Below are 12,546 nucleotides of genomic sequence, written 5' to 3' on the forward strand. Positions count from 1 at the left end.
AAAAGCATTGGAATGGGGTTGCTCTTCTGGAAGAGTTCCTGGTTTGGGGATAAAAGTAACCCATGTCTCTGTCTTCAGAAATGGGTGGGTACTGGAGAGGTCAAGGGTCCAGGGTTGCAGGTGTGGGTCTGTTTGCTCAAGATTGTTGGTTGAAATGAGAAACTGAAAGTTTTGATAGCTTGAGACACCCTCTTTCTTCCCTTTTTTTTTAAAACTTTTATTTAATGAATATAAATTTCCAAAGTACAGCTTATGGATTACAATGGCTTCCCCCCATAACGTCCTTCCCACCCACAACCCTCCCCTTTCCCACTCCCTCTCCCCTTCCATTCACATCAAGATTCATCCCACTCACTAGTCCCAGTGAACAATTTCTGTTCACAATTGATCATAATGATAGGACTAAGAATCAAAGGGATCACATAAACAAGAATAGTGTCTGCAAATACTAGCTGATAGAATGAAAAAGGGAGAGAATGATCCAACATGAGAAGTGAGATACACAGCAGACCCATAGAATGGCAGATGTCCTAAACAGTACTCTGGCCTCAGAATCAGCCCTTAAGGCATGCGGATCTGGCTGAAAAGAGCCTGAGAGTATTTCAGGCATGGAAAGCCAAGACACTCTGGGGGAAAAAAAAAAAAACACTAAATGAAAGATCTCCGTGAGTGAGATCCCAGTGGAAAGAACGGGTCATCAAAGAAGGAGGTACCTTTCTCTGAAGGGAGGAAAGAACTTCCACTTTGACCATGGCCTTGTCTAAAAATTATCAGAGTCAGTGAACTCAGGGGGCTTCCATAGCCTTGGCAGCTCATGACAGGAGCCTAGGGTGATTACTGATGCCATAAACAAGAGTGTCAATTTGTTAAGTCAACAACAGGCGTCACTGTGCACTTACTCCTCATGTAGGATCTTTGTCCTTAGTGTGCTGTACATTGAGATTTAATGCTATAATTAGTACTCAAACAGTATTTTTCACTTTATGTTTCTGTGTGGGAGCAAACTGTTGAAATCTTTACTTAATGTATGCTAAACTGTTCTTCTGTATATAAAGAGAAACGAAAATGAATCTTTCTTCCCTTTTAGAAAACTATTTCCTAACGGAGTGGAAAGTCCCAGACCCCACTCCACCTAAAGCATTTGACAAGCAGGAAGGCGAAGAGACAAGCATTTGAAATAGGAAGCCAATGGAGAAGTTTAAGGCGTTGCTGGACCTGCACATCAAGCACCGCAGCTCCCTGGGCTACGGCCTCATCAGCCTGCTGACCGTGGGCGGGGAGCGCCTCTTCTCCGCGGTGGTGTTCCAGTGCCCCTGCACCGCTGCCTGGAACCTGCCTTATGGCTTGGTCTTCCTGCTGGTGCCGGCGCTCGTGCTCTTCCTCCTAGGCTATTTGCTGAGTGCACGAACTTGGCGCCTGCTGACCGGCTGCTGCGCCTCCAGCACACGCGCAAAATGCACGTCAGGGCGGGACGGCGCCATGGTGTTCCTGCAGCTCAGCGCCTCTGCAGCTATCGCGCCGCTCACCTGGGTGGCCGTGGCGCTGCTGGGCGGCTCCTTCTTTGAGTGTGCGGCCAGCGGAAGCAAGATCCTTGCACAGCTCTTGTGCCACAATGTCTCCTCTCAGTGCCTGGACCAGCTGCCGCTGGTGCCTTGCTCCCAAGCCAAGGAGTCCAGCGTGCAGGACCTCCTGAAGGTGCTCAAGGCTCAGTCGCAGGTCGGCCGGGGCGCAGGGCGCGGTGGGGTGGTGCTGAGTGGATGAGCTTCTGCGGGGTGGACCGCGTGGCGGGGAAATTGGCGACTCCCTAAGAAAATCTTGAAAGGCTCCCTGCTCGTCATGAACGTACAGGCGAATATTGAAATTAAACCAATGTAAAGGAGGAGAGGGATTCAGGCGGTGTCTGGCACCTTAAGTGAATTGCACACCTACTCTGTGCCTGAGCCCGTGCGAGGCTTATTCCGTCCTCCTGTGTCCTCTTAGGTCTCCCAACTGCCCTGTATGGTTTTCTCAAATTTATGGTGCATACACGTAGTCTAGCTAAAAGTGTTCAGGCAGGAGAAAAGTGGGGAGCAATTGTTATGTTAAGATGGGTCTGTCAAGCCTCAACCCACCAATGCCCAGTGTCTGGGTCCATAGAGCTCAGCGGTTCTTTACAATGATGGCGCCTTTCACTGGATTTGCAGAAATTCCACAGGTTTTGAGTTCTAAGGGAGGGTGACACATGGGCTTTTCTTTGAGCCTGGTGACTTGGTTTAAGACTATGGCCATCCTATAAGATTAGGGAGTTACTGCCACTCTTTAATCTTAAGGAATTAAGGTCAAGGGTAATTTTATTTCATTTTTACGATTCATGTGCTTATTTGAGTTAGAGAGAGGGACACATAGACACACACACACACACACACACACACACTCTTCTTCTATCTGCTGGTTCACTCGCCAGGAGCCTGGAACTCTATCCAGGTCTCTCACATGGGTGGCAGGGGCCCAAACTCTTGGACCATCTTCTGTTGCTTTTCCTGTATCATTAGCAGGGAGCTGGATGGGAAGTGGAGCAGCAGGACATGAACTGGCGCCCATAAGGGATGTGGGCATTATAGGTGGTGGCTTAACCTGCTGTGCCACGTCCCTGTCCCCAAATGATAGCTTTTATGTAACTGATGAGTAGTTCAAATTTTATCCAAGAATTTTAAATGTCTTATAAGAAAAGTGATTAATCTGTTATTTTGTTGTCTTCTTAAGGTGTTGGGGTGGATCCTGATAGCAGTTGTTATCATCGTCTTCCTGCTTTTGACAGCAGTCTCTCGATGCCTATCTCCAGTTAGTTTTCTGCAGCTGAAATTCTGGAAAATCTATTTGGAACAGGAGCAGCAGATCCTTAAAAGTCAAGCCACAGAGCATGCAACAGCATTGGCAAAAGAGAACGTCACATGTTTCTTTGAAAGCTCGCATGCAAAGGAATACAACACTCCAAGCATTAAAGAATGGCAGCAGATTTCATCACTATATACTTTCAATCCGAAGGACCAGTACTACAGCATGTTGCACAAATATGTTAACAGAAAAGAGGAGAGTCACAGTATCAGGTCTTGTGAAGGTGATGTGGTGGTTCCTGTTCTTGGCTTTGTGGATTCACCTGGTATAAGCACCACTAATGAGTTATAACCTTAAAAAAATCTTTCGCAAGCTTCACTTTCTAAAAAAAAAATTGATATTGCTTATGACTGCCTTTTTTGTTTCCATATTGTAGTCATTTATATCTGAAATTAAAATATAGAGATTAGGGACTGGTGCTGTGGCGTAGCTGGTAAAGGCACCGCCTGCAGTGCCGGCATCCCATATGGGCTCAGCTCCATGTGTTTTGGCCATCTGAGGAGTGAATGAGTGAATGGAAGGGCTGGCACCGTGGCTCAACAGGCTAGTCCTCCTTAGGGACTGGCACTGTGGCGTAGCTGGTAAAGGCACCGCCTGCAGTGCCGGCATCCCATATGGGCTCAGCTCCATGTGTTTTGGCCATCTGAAGAGTGAATGAGTGAATGGAAGGGCTGGCACCGTGGCTCAACAGGCTAGTCCTCCTTAGGGACTGGCGCTGTGGCGTAGCTGGTAAAGGCACCGCCTGCAGTGCCGGCATCCCATATGGGCTCAGCTCCATGTGTTTTGGCCATCTGAGGAGTGAATGAGTGAATGAGTGAATGGAAGGGCCAGCGCCGTGGCTCAACAGGCTAGTCCTCCGCCTTGAGGCACCGGCACACCGGGTTCTAGTCCCAGTCGGGACGCCGGATTCTGTCCCGGTTGCCCCTCTTCCAGGCCAGCTCTCTGCTGTGGCCCAGGAGTGCAGTGGAGGATGGCCCAAGTGCTTGGGCCCTGCACCCCATATGAGACCAGGAGAAGCACCTGGCTCCTGCCATCAGATCAGCGCAGTGCGCTGGCTGCAGCACGCTTGCCCTGGCATCCATTGGAGGGTGAACCAACGGCAAAGGAAGACCTTTCTCTCTGTCTCTCTCTCTCACTGTCCACTCTGCCTGTAAAAAAAAAAAAAAAAAAAAAAAAAAAAAAAAAGAGTGAATGGAACCACGCACCGGCCTTGCCGAGCCTGCCTGGCTCCCCTCCCCGGCCCCGACGGGCAGGCGGGCTGCCCTGAGGTGGCAGGGAGTGGAGGACTGGGCCGGCTGGTGGGCAGGCAACGATGCCGAACTTCTGCGCGGCCCCTAACTGCACGCAGAAGAGCACACAGTCAGATCTGCCCTTCTTCAGGTTCCCGCGGGATCCGGCCAGATATCAGAAGTGGGTGGAGAATTGTAGGAGAGCCGACTTAGAAGATAAAACACCTGATCAACTAAATAAGCATTATCGATTGTGTGCCAAACACTTTGAGACCTCTATGATCTGTAGAACTAGTCCTTATAGAACAGTTCTTCGAGATAACGCAATACCAACAATATTTGATCTTACCAGTCATTTGAACAATCCTCACAGTAGACACAGAAAACGAATAGAAGAATTGAGTGAAGATGAAATCAGGACACTGAAACAGAAAAAAATTGATGAAACTTCTGAACAGGAACAAAGACATAAAGAAACAAACAACAGCAGTGTTCAGAACCCCAGTGCAGAAGAAGGGGGTGATGAGCAAGATGAAGACATTTTACCGTTAACACTTGAGGAGAAGGAAAACAAAGAATACTTAAAATCTTTGTTTGAAATTTTGATTCTTATGGGCAAGCAAAACATACCTCTGGATGGACACGAGGCTGATGAGATCCCCGAAGGTCTCTTTACTCCCGATAATTTCCAGGCCCTGCTGGAGTGCCGGATAAATTCTGGTGAAGAGGTCTTGAGGAAGCGCTTTGAGAGCACGGCCGTCAACACGCTGTTCTGCTCGAAGGCGCAGCAGAAGCAGATGCTGGAGATCTGTGAGAGCTGCATTCGTGAGGAAACACTCAGGGAAGTGAGGGACTCTCACTTCTTCTCCATCATCACTGACGACGTGGTGGACATAGCAGGGGAAGAGCACCTGCCTGTGTTGAACAGTGAAGAAAGAGGCAAGGAACTGAAGGAAATTTGCCACTCTGAGTGGACAGTCAGGCATGATGCGTTTGAAATTCTCGTGGACCTTCTGCAAGCACTTGTTTTGTGTTTAGATGGTATAAACAGTGACACAAACATTAGGTGGAGTAACTGCATAGCTGACCGAGCGTTTGTACTCTGTAGTGCAGTCACAGATTTTGATTTCATTGTCACCATTGTTGTTCTTAAAAATGTCTTGTCTTTTACAAGAGCCTTTGGGAAAAATCTCCAGGGCCAAACATCTGATGTCTTCTTAGCAGCCAGTAGCTTGACTGCAGTCCTGCATTCGCTGAATGAAGTCATGGAAAATATTGAAGTGTATTATGAATTTTGGTTTGAGGAAGCCACAAACTTGGCAACCAAGCTTGATATTCAAATGAAGCTCCCTGGGAAATTCCACAGGGCGCAGCAAGGCAACCTGGAGTCTCAGCTAACTTCTGAGAGTTACTATAAGGAAACCCTGAGTGTTCCAACAGTGGAGCACATTTTTCAGGAATTTAAAGATATATTCTCCGAGCAGCACCTCAAAGCTCTTAAATGCTTATCTCTGGTACCGTCGGTCATGGGACAGCTGAAATTCAACACATCAGAGGAGCACCATACTGACATGTACAGAAGTGACCTACCCAACCCTGACACTCTCTCAGCAGAGCTTCATTGTTGGAGGATAAAATGGAAACACAGAGGCAAAGATATAGAGCTTCCATCCACCATTTATGAAGCTCTCCATCTGCCTGACATCAAATGTTTTCCTAATGTGTATGCCTTACTGAAGGTGCTGTGTATCCTTCCTGTGATGAAGGTGGAGAACGAGCGCTATGAAAATGGACGAAAGCGTCTCAAAGCGTACTTGAGGAACACTTTAACAGACCAAGGGTCAAGTAACTTGGCTTTGCTTAATATAAATTTTGATATAAAACATGATCTAGATTTAATGGTGGATACATACATCAAACTCTACACATCTAAATCAGAGCTTCCTACAGATAATTCAGAATGCATTGAAAATACTAAAGAGACTTTAAAAACAGACTTTCTCTTGTAGGCCACTTAATCAATGAATACCTTTGCCTGTAGGCCTCCCATTGAATAAGTTAGCCATTGATAATCTCCTTAATTAAATGGCTCCTGTTAAACTCCCATGCTCAGACAACCTCTTAGTTCTTCCAGAAGGTAGCATTGGAAGTGCCATGTTCCACCTCTGTGTCTCTGGTAGTGGCACCTGGAATTGTTTCAATTAAGTCATTTTACAAATAGCATTTATTATCACTGTTGATCCAATTGTCAGGTTTGAATTAGCAATGTTTTGAAGAAATAAATTTTCAGGATGTGTGGGAGAAAGGAATAGATTTTAAGAAATTTACAATGATGCCCACAATTGACCTTTGACTAAGAGTTTTGACTAATAGGACTTAAAACTCTGAAATGGACAATTATGCGAGATAAGTTCGTGATCTTACCACACAAGGACTTCAGTGTAAATTTTGTCTTGATCAAATGAATCCTAAAGGAGTAAGTTAGCAGTGGAAGGACCTGCCATTGTCATTCCGCATCTGGGTGTTGCTGTTTACATTCCTTTGTTGAGCCTACATCTTGTTTGCAGGTTTATGTCAAATACTCGTGTTTAATGGTCAAGACAGTGTCAGAGGCCGTGGATACTGAAAACTGATTCACCTGTTTTCTTCTGACTTCTTCCGTGACTACTGCCTTGTCTTGATTTATAAGCAAAACCTGGAAAACCTACAAAAATAAGTGTTTTGTGGTTTATCTAGAAATAATACAGAAAATATTGCTGTTATTTTTGGTGAAGAAAAATCGATTTTGTATAGTTTATTTGAATCTAAATAAAATGTGAATTTTGTTTAAAAAAAGAGTGAATGGAAGACCTCTCTTTCTCTCTTGTGTAACTCTGACTTTCAAATGAATAAATAAATCTTTAAAAAAATATGGAGATTGATTTCTTTACTGATTATTCAACAAATAAGGCAAAAACACACACACACACACACACACACACACAAAAACAAACAAAAAATTCCAAGGGAACTTCATTCTCCTCTAGTGACAAACTAGAACTAGAACTCTTCTTTTCTTTTTTAAAGATTTTATTTATTTATTTGAGAGGCAGAGTTACAGAGAGGGAGGTCTTCCATCCTCTGGTTCACTCCCCAGTTGGCTCCAATGGCCGGGGGCCAAGCTTATCCGAATCTAGGAGCCAGGAGCTTCTTCCAGGTCTCCCACATGGGTGCAGGGGCCCAAGGACATGGGTCGTCTTCTACTGCTTTCCCAGGCCATATTAGAGAGGTGAATCAGAAGTGGGGCAGCCGGGACTCAAACCAGCTCCCATATGGGATGCCGGCACTGTAGGCAGTGGCTTTACCCAATAAGCCACAGTGCCGGCCCCCGGATAAGACCTTATTTCTTGATAAAGGTAGATTTTTCCAATTGAGCAATGGACTTGCCCCAAATGGTAGAGTTAAATTCGTGCCTGGGGACTCCAATTCAATATCATCAAGGTGGCATGTACCAATGCCATCTCATTAGTCATAGTGATCAGTTTCAGTTCATAATTGATCATAATGATAGGAATAAGAATCAAAGGGATCACATAAACAAGACTAGTGTCTGCTCATACTAACTGATAGAATTAAAAAGGACAGAACGATCCAACATGGGAAGCGGGATACACAGCAGACCCATAGAATGGCAGATGTCCTAAATAGCACTCTGGCCTCAGAATCAGCCCTTAATGCATTCAGATCCTGATAAAAAGCTCATGAGAGTATATTAGGCATGGAAAGCCAAGACACTCTGGCAAAAAATAAATAAATAAATAAATAAATAAATAGGACCTAAATGAAAGATCTCTGTGAGTGAGATCCCAGCGGAAAGAATGAGCCATCAAAGGAGGTACCTTCCTCTGAAGGGATGAGAGAACTTTCACTTTGACTATGACCTTGTCTAAATAAGATAGGAGTCAGTAAACTCAAAAGGCTTCCATAGCCTTGGCAACTCATGACAAAGGCCTAGGGAGATTACTGATGCCATAAACAAGAGTGTCAATTGTTAAATCAACAACAGGAGTCACTGCACTTTCTCCCCATGTAGGATCTCTGTCCTTAATGTGTTTTACTATGTGAATCAATGGTATAACCAGTACTCAAACAGTACTTTACATTTTGTCTTTCTGTGTGAGTGCAAACTGTTGAAATCTTTACTTAATATATACTAAATTGATCTTCCGTATATAAAGATAATTGAAAATGAATCGATGTGAATGGATGTGAGAGGGAGCAGGTTGGGAGGGTTGTGGGTGGGAGGGAAGTTATGGGGGGAAAAAGCCACTATAATCCAAAAGTTGTACTTCGGAAATTATATTTATTAAATAAAAATTGAAAAAGGTAGGATTTTTCAAGGACACTTGTCTTTCATTTGTTTGTCACTGTAGCCCATCTCCCAAATTTATAACTTTTCTGCATTCTAGAAAATGCGGTATGAAAACTGGAAACTGTAAAGCAATCCAGCACTGCTCACATGTAGCCTTTCTTCCTCTCATGGCAGACCTTAACATTGATTTGTGTTTGCCCTTTCTCTGCACAGGGCAGTTGAAGAGGACTAGTCAGCAGAGCAGAATATCCTGTTGTTGAGAGTCATGCGTAACAAAAAACTTGGCAGAAAAAACTGTATGATCAGTTTTGTTTTCCCTTCTCTAAAAGAGTAATTTTGAAACTCCTGTCATTTCTGCTTTTATTTTTGCTTCCTTTATTTCACTGTCTAGTTAGTTTTATATGTTCTTCCTTCTCAGAACTTTTTTTCTGGTCTTCCATGTATACTTACATCTTCTTTAGCATTTTTTCTCTATCTTGTTGATTTAGAGTCCACTTTCTTTTGTATAGTCTTAAATATTATTGTGGAAGTATATATGTTTAAGGTAAAAAATTACAGGAGCCAGCATTGTGGTGTAGTAGGTGAAGCCTCCACCTGTGATGCTGGCATCCTGTATGAATGCTGGTTCGAGTCCTAGCTGCTCCAGTTTTTGTTTGTTTGTTTGTTTGTTTTTTTTTTTTTTTTTTTTTGCTCCACTTCTGATCCAGCTCCCTGCTAATGTGCCAAGGAAAGCAACAGAATATGGTCCAAGTACTTGGGCCCTACACTCACATGCCAGATCCAGAAGAACATATGGCTCCTGGTTTCCTGGGTTTGGTCTGGCCCAGCCCTGACCATTGTAGCCATTTGAGGAAGATCTCTCTCTCCCTCCCAAACCTGTCTCTTCTTTTTTCTGTAACTCTTTCAAATAAGTATTTTTAAAAAGCTAAAATATTACACTGGTAGAGAATTATGTGAAGTAGAAGGTAAAATTACTCATTTCTTTCCCAGAAGTAGCTGAGTTCTGTGTCTACAAAAACACCATCACTCTGTAAATGTTATTCTGTAGCTTTTATTAAATATTGTCGCATGTTGTTATATAACAATTTATCTCATTAAAAGTCACTTCATAATATTCTACTGGTTGATAGGACATGACCTCTATTTTGTTCATTACACACATGTATACATGCTCATAAAATAGACAATAAGCACCATGTTATCAAACGTGGCCACTTCTAAAGACTGAAATTTACACAGGAGATTTTCTATAATCGTGTGTGGTTTTCTATCTGTGGATTTTTGGTAATGAATAAGAAATATTAGTTGTGTAATTAGAAAAGATTCAAAAGAACCTTCACATAGCAGAGGGCTTTGCAGTCAACTTTTGCCTCTTTCACCTCACTTAGGTTTCACCAGTTGGCTGGATACCCACAGAGCACATCATTCACATGTGCAGATGAAGAACTGGAAGTTGTTACAATAAGCTCCTGTAGTCAACCAAGGCGTAACTGAAGCTGAGGGGCTGAGCTTCTCTAGACAATGTGGTTGGAGGTTGCTACTTGGTTGTTTTCGTTTCTGGGTTAGATTTTTCCCTTCTTAGCCCTTTGGGCCCCTTTCTGAACAGGGGAGTTTCAGATGTCCTCTGTGACTTCCAATATTTCACTTTTACTCTGAAACTTGGTGACTCGGGGGTAGCCATGACCTCTTTCAAGAAACATAGATAAGACAGTACGGTATGTCATGATGGGAACGTGGTCACTCCTCTTAGGTGGGACACAGGATTCCTCCAGACTTGGTCCCAAACAGACCTTATTATGGGATCCAGAAGCATTCCTATCCTCCATGTGTATTCGTTTGCTGTTTACCAAATCATTCTGCATAATCACCCCCAGCTTTATGCTTTCCCCAACCTGAACCTTGGATTCACACCCAGCATACGCTATTAATACTTGCTGAAAAACAAGCATAGTGTATAACAAATGATGCCACATTGTATAGAGCGGCAGCAAGACAAACAGTTTACAGGATTTAGGATTAAGCACGAGACCCTTGCTCCATTCGAAGCCTTGACCAGAAATATCAATGCCTGTTGATTGATTAAAGAAGGAAATCCTGAGAAAAGCATCTGAACATAGATTTAGCCACGTGTCTTTGGCTAAAAACTGTACTGGAACTCCCAAGTTTCACAACATCCTGCATCTTACCTCCAAACACTCTTCAAAGCAGTAAAGATGGAGAAACCCTCCCTGTCTGTGTCAGCCTTAGCAACAGCAGGTACTGCCGGTTTTATCAGCAGCTAACTCCCGCTGGGTATCTGCTATGTGTCAAACACTAGGCCTGCCTTGAGAGCTAATCCTTTACTTGATTGTATGTTTTTATTTATTTTATTATTTGAAAGACAGGGTTACAGAGAGGCAGAGGCAGAGACAGAGAGAGAGGTCTTCCATCCACTGGTTTACTTCCCCAATGGCCATGGTGGCCAGAAATGTGCTGATCTGAAGCCAAGAGCTTCTTCTGGGTCTCCTACCTGGGTGCAAGGGGCCCAAGGACTTGGGCCATCTTCTACTGCTTTCCCAGACCATAGTAGAGAGGTGGATCAGAAGTAGAGCAGCCAGGACTAGAACCAATGCCCACATAAGATGCTGTACTGCAGGCAGTGGCTTTACCCGGTATGCCACAATGTCAGCCCCTGATTGTATTTTGTCTCTTCCTCTTTGTTACCCATCTATGAAATATCTCTTGTTATTTGTGATATAGGACAGTGGAATTGATTGTATTATAGTCGTATCAAGCAAAAGAGATCTGAATCAAACAAGGGATAAATTCCCTCAAGAACCTTTGCCACAAGGCTCTGAACATTTTTTTAAATATTTATTCTATTTGAAAGGTAGAGCTACAGAGAGGCAGAGGCAGAGAAAGAGAGAGGTCTTCTTCCATCCACTGGTTCACTCCCCAGTTTGCTCCAATGGCCAAAGCTGCGCCTATCCGAAGGCAGGAGCCAGGAACTTCTTTTGGGTCTCCCACATAGGTGCGGAGGCCCAAGGACTTGTGCCATCTTCTACTGATTTCCCAGACCATAGTAGAGAGGTGGATCAGAAACGGAGCAGCCGGGACTCAAACCAGTGCCCATATGCGATGCCAGCACTGCAGGCAGTGGCTTTACCAGCTAAGACTCAAACCAGAGCCTATATGTGATGTTGGCACCGCAGGCGGCAGCTTAAGCCGCTGCACCACAGTGTGGGCCTCGGTTGTTCTGATTCCTTGTTTACAGTTTGGGTCGATGACCCTTCTGATGTCCAAAATTCCTTTCTTGGATTTGGAGAATAGAAAGTTTCTGTTTTTACAGGAATCGAGAGACTGCTTCTGATTGTGTTCCCCACTGTTTGCCTAGTGCTTGTCAGGGGGCTTGGCTTAGTAAGCAGATCCAAATGCCTTTGCTTGTCATTCAAAGCTCTGAAAACTACTTTCTCTTCTGCCACTGCTGACCTTTCTACTATACCCATTAAGACCAGCATGAAATATATTTGGCTCTGCTGCACTTCTCCATTTAACTGATTTCTAATATCGCAAGGCCAGGTCTGAGATTTGATTTTACGTGATGTATCAGCTAATAGCCTGTTACTAAACCATGGAAGCTGACAGAAAAGATAAAGTTTTGGGGCCTATATTAATCACAGCAAAGTAAACAGCTTGAGCCTTACATCTGCCTTGATTCCCCTTGTCCCTAAGTCCTGAAGGGACAACACAAAAGGGTTAGATGAATACTTGCACACACAATAGGTTGCATTACAGAGACGACACTAAGCTTGGGGCACCACCATTTTATAGAAAGCAGTAACTGAACCCATTCTTTGCCCAAGAGGAAGACCTTACTTCACATATCTAAGTTGTTTGTGCAAATACAACCCCATGCAAGCAAGAGTCCTTTGGAAGATTCTTCATAGACTCTTCCAGTACTGAGTAATTTCCATATGCCAAGCCCTATTTCAATCATACTTCCTTCTCAGTATCTTCCCCAGCTACAGTCATGTGCCTTATAGTGACATTTCCATCAACAGTGGACCATATATACAAGGGTAATTCCATAGGATTACAATGGAGCTGGCTTTG

General features: G+C 44.0%; 1 protein-coding gene and 1 pseudogene across 2 annotated transcripts; both read left to right on the forward strand.

Annotated features, from left to right (window-relative positions):
• The first annotated feature begins 1,081 nt into the window (after positions 1-1,081).
• LOC138849604 (calcium homeostasis modulator protein 6) lies at positions 1,082-3,221 on the forward strand. The gene is made up of 2 exons (XM_070073684.2): positions 1,082-1,716; positions 2,743-3,221. The coding sequence occupies exons 1-2, from the start codon at positions 1,189-1,191 to the stop codon at positions 3,163-3,165; spliced, it is 951 nt and encodes a 316-aa protein (XP_069929785.1). The 5' UTR covers positions 1,082-1,188; the 3' UTR covers positions 3,166-3,221.
• Positions 3,222-3,715: 494 nt separating this feature from the next.
• On the forward strand, positions 3,716-7,006 carry LOC138849603 (52 kDa repressor of the inhibitor of the protein kinase pseudogene; annotated as a pseudogene). The gene has a single exon (XR_016234536.1). The product of XR_016234536.1 is annotated as a 52 kDa repressor of the inhibitor of the protein kinase pseudogene (transcript).
• Positions 7,007-12,546: the final 5,540 nt, after the last annotated feature.

Source organism: Oryctolagus cuniculus, chromosome 5 (genome assembly GCF_051225735.1).
Source record: "Oryctolagus cuniculus isolate XC-2025 breed Fujian yellow rabbit chromosome 5, ASM5122573v1, whole genome shotgun sequence".
Taxonomy (NCBI): Eukaryota; Metazoa; Chordata; class Mammalia; order Lagomorpha; family Leporidae; genus Oryctolagus; species Oryctolagus cuniculus.

What these genes read in the sequence shown, in the direction of transcription:
- LOC138849604 (XM_070073684.2), top strand. Translation starts at nt 1,189, where the DNA reads ATGGAGAAGTTTAAGGCGTTGCTGGACCTGCACATCAAGCACCGCAGC. An exon ending in TGCTCAAGGCTCAGTCGCAG is followed by an intron (nt 1,717 to 2,742) that starts GTCGGCCGGGGC and finishes TGTCTTCTTAAG; the next exon opens with GTGTTGGGGTGGATCCTGAT.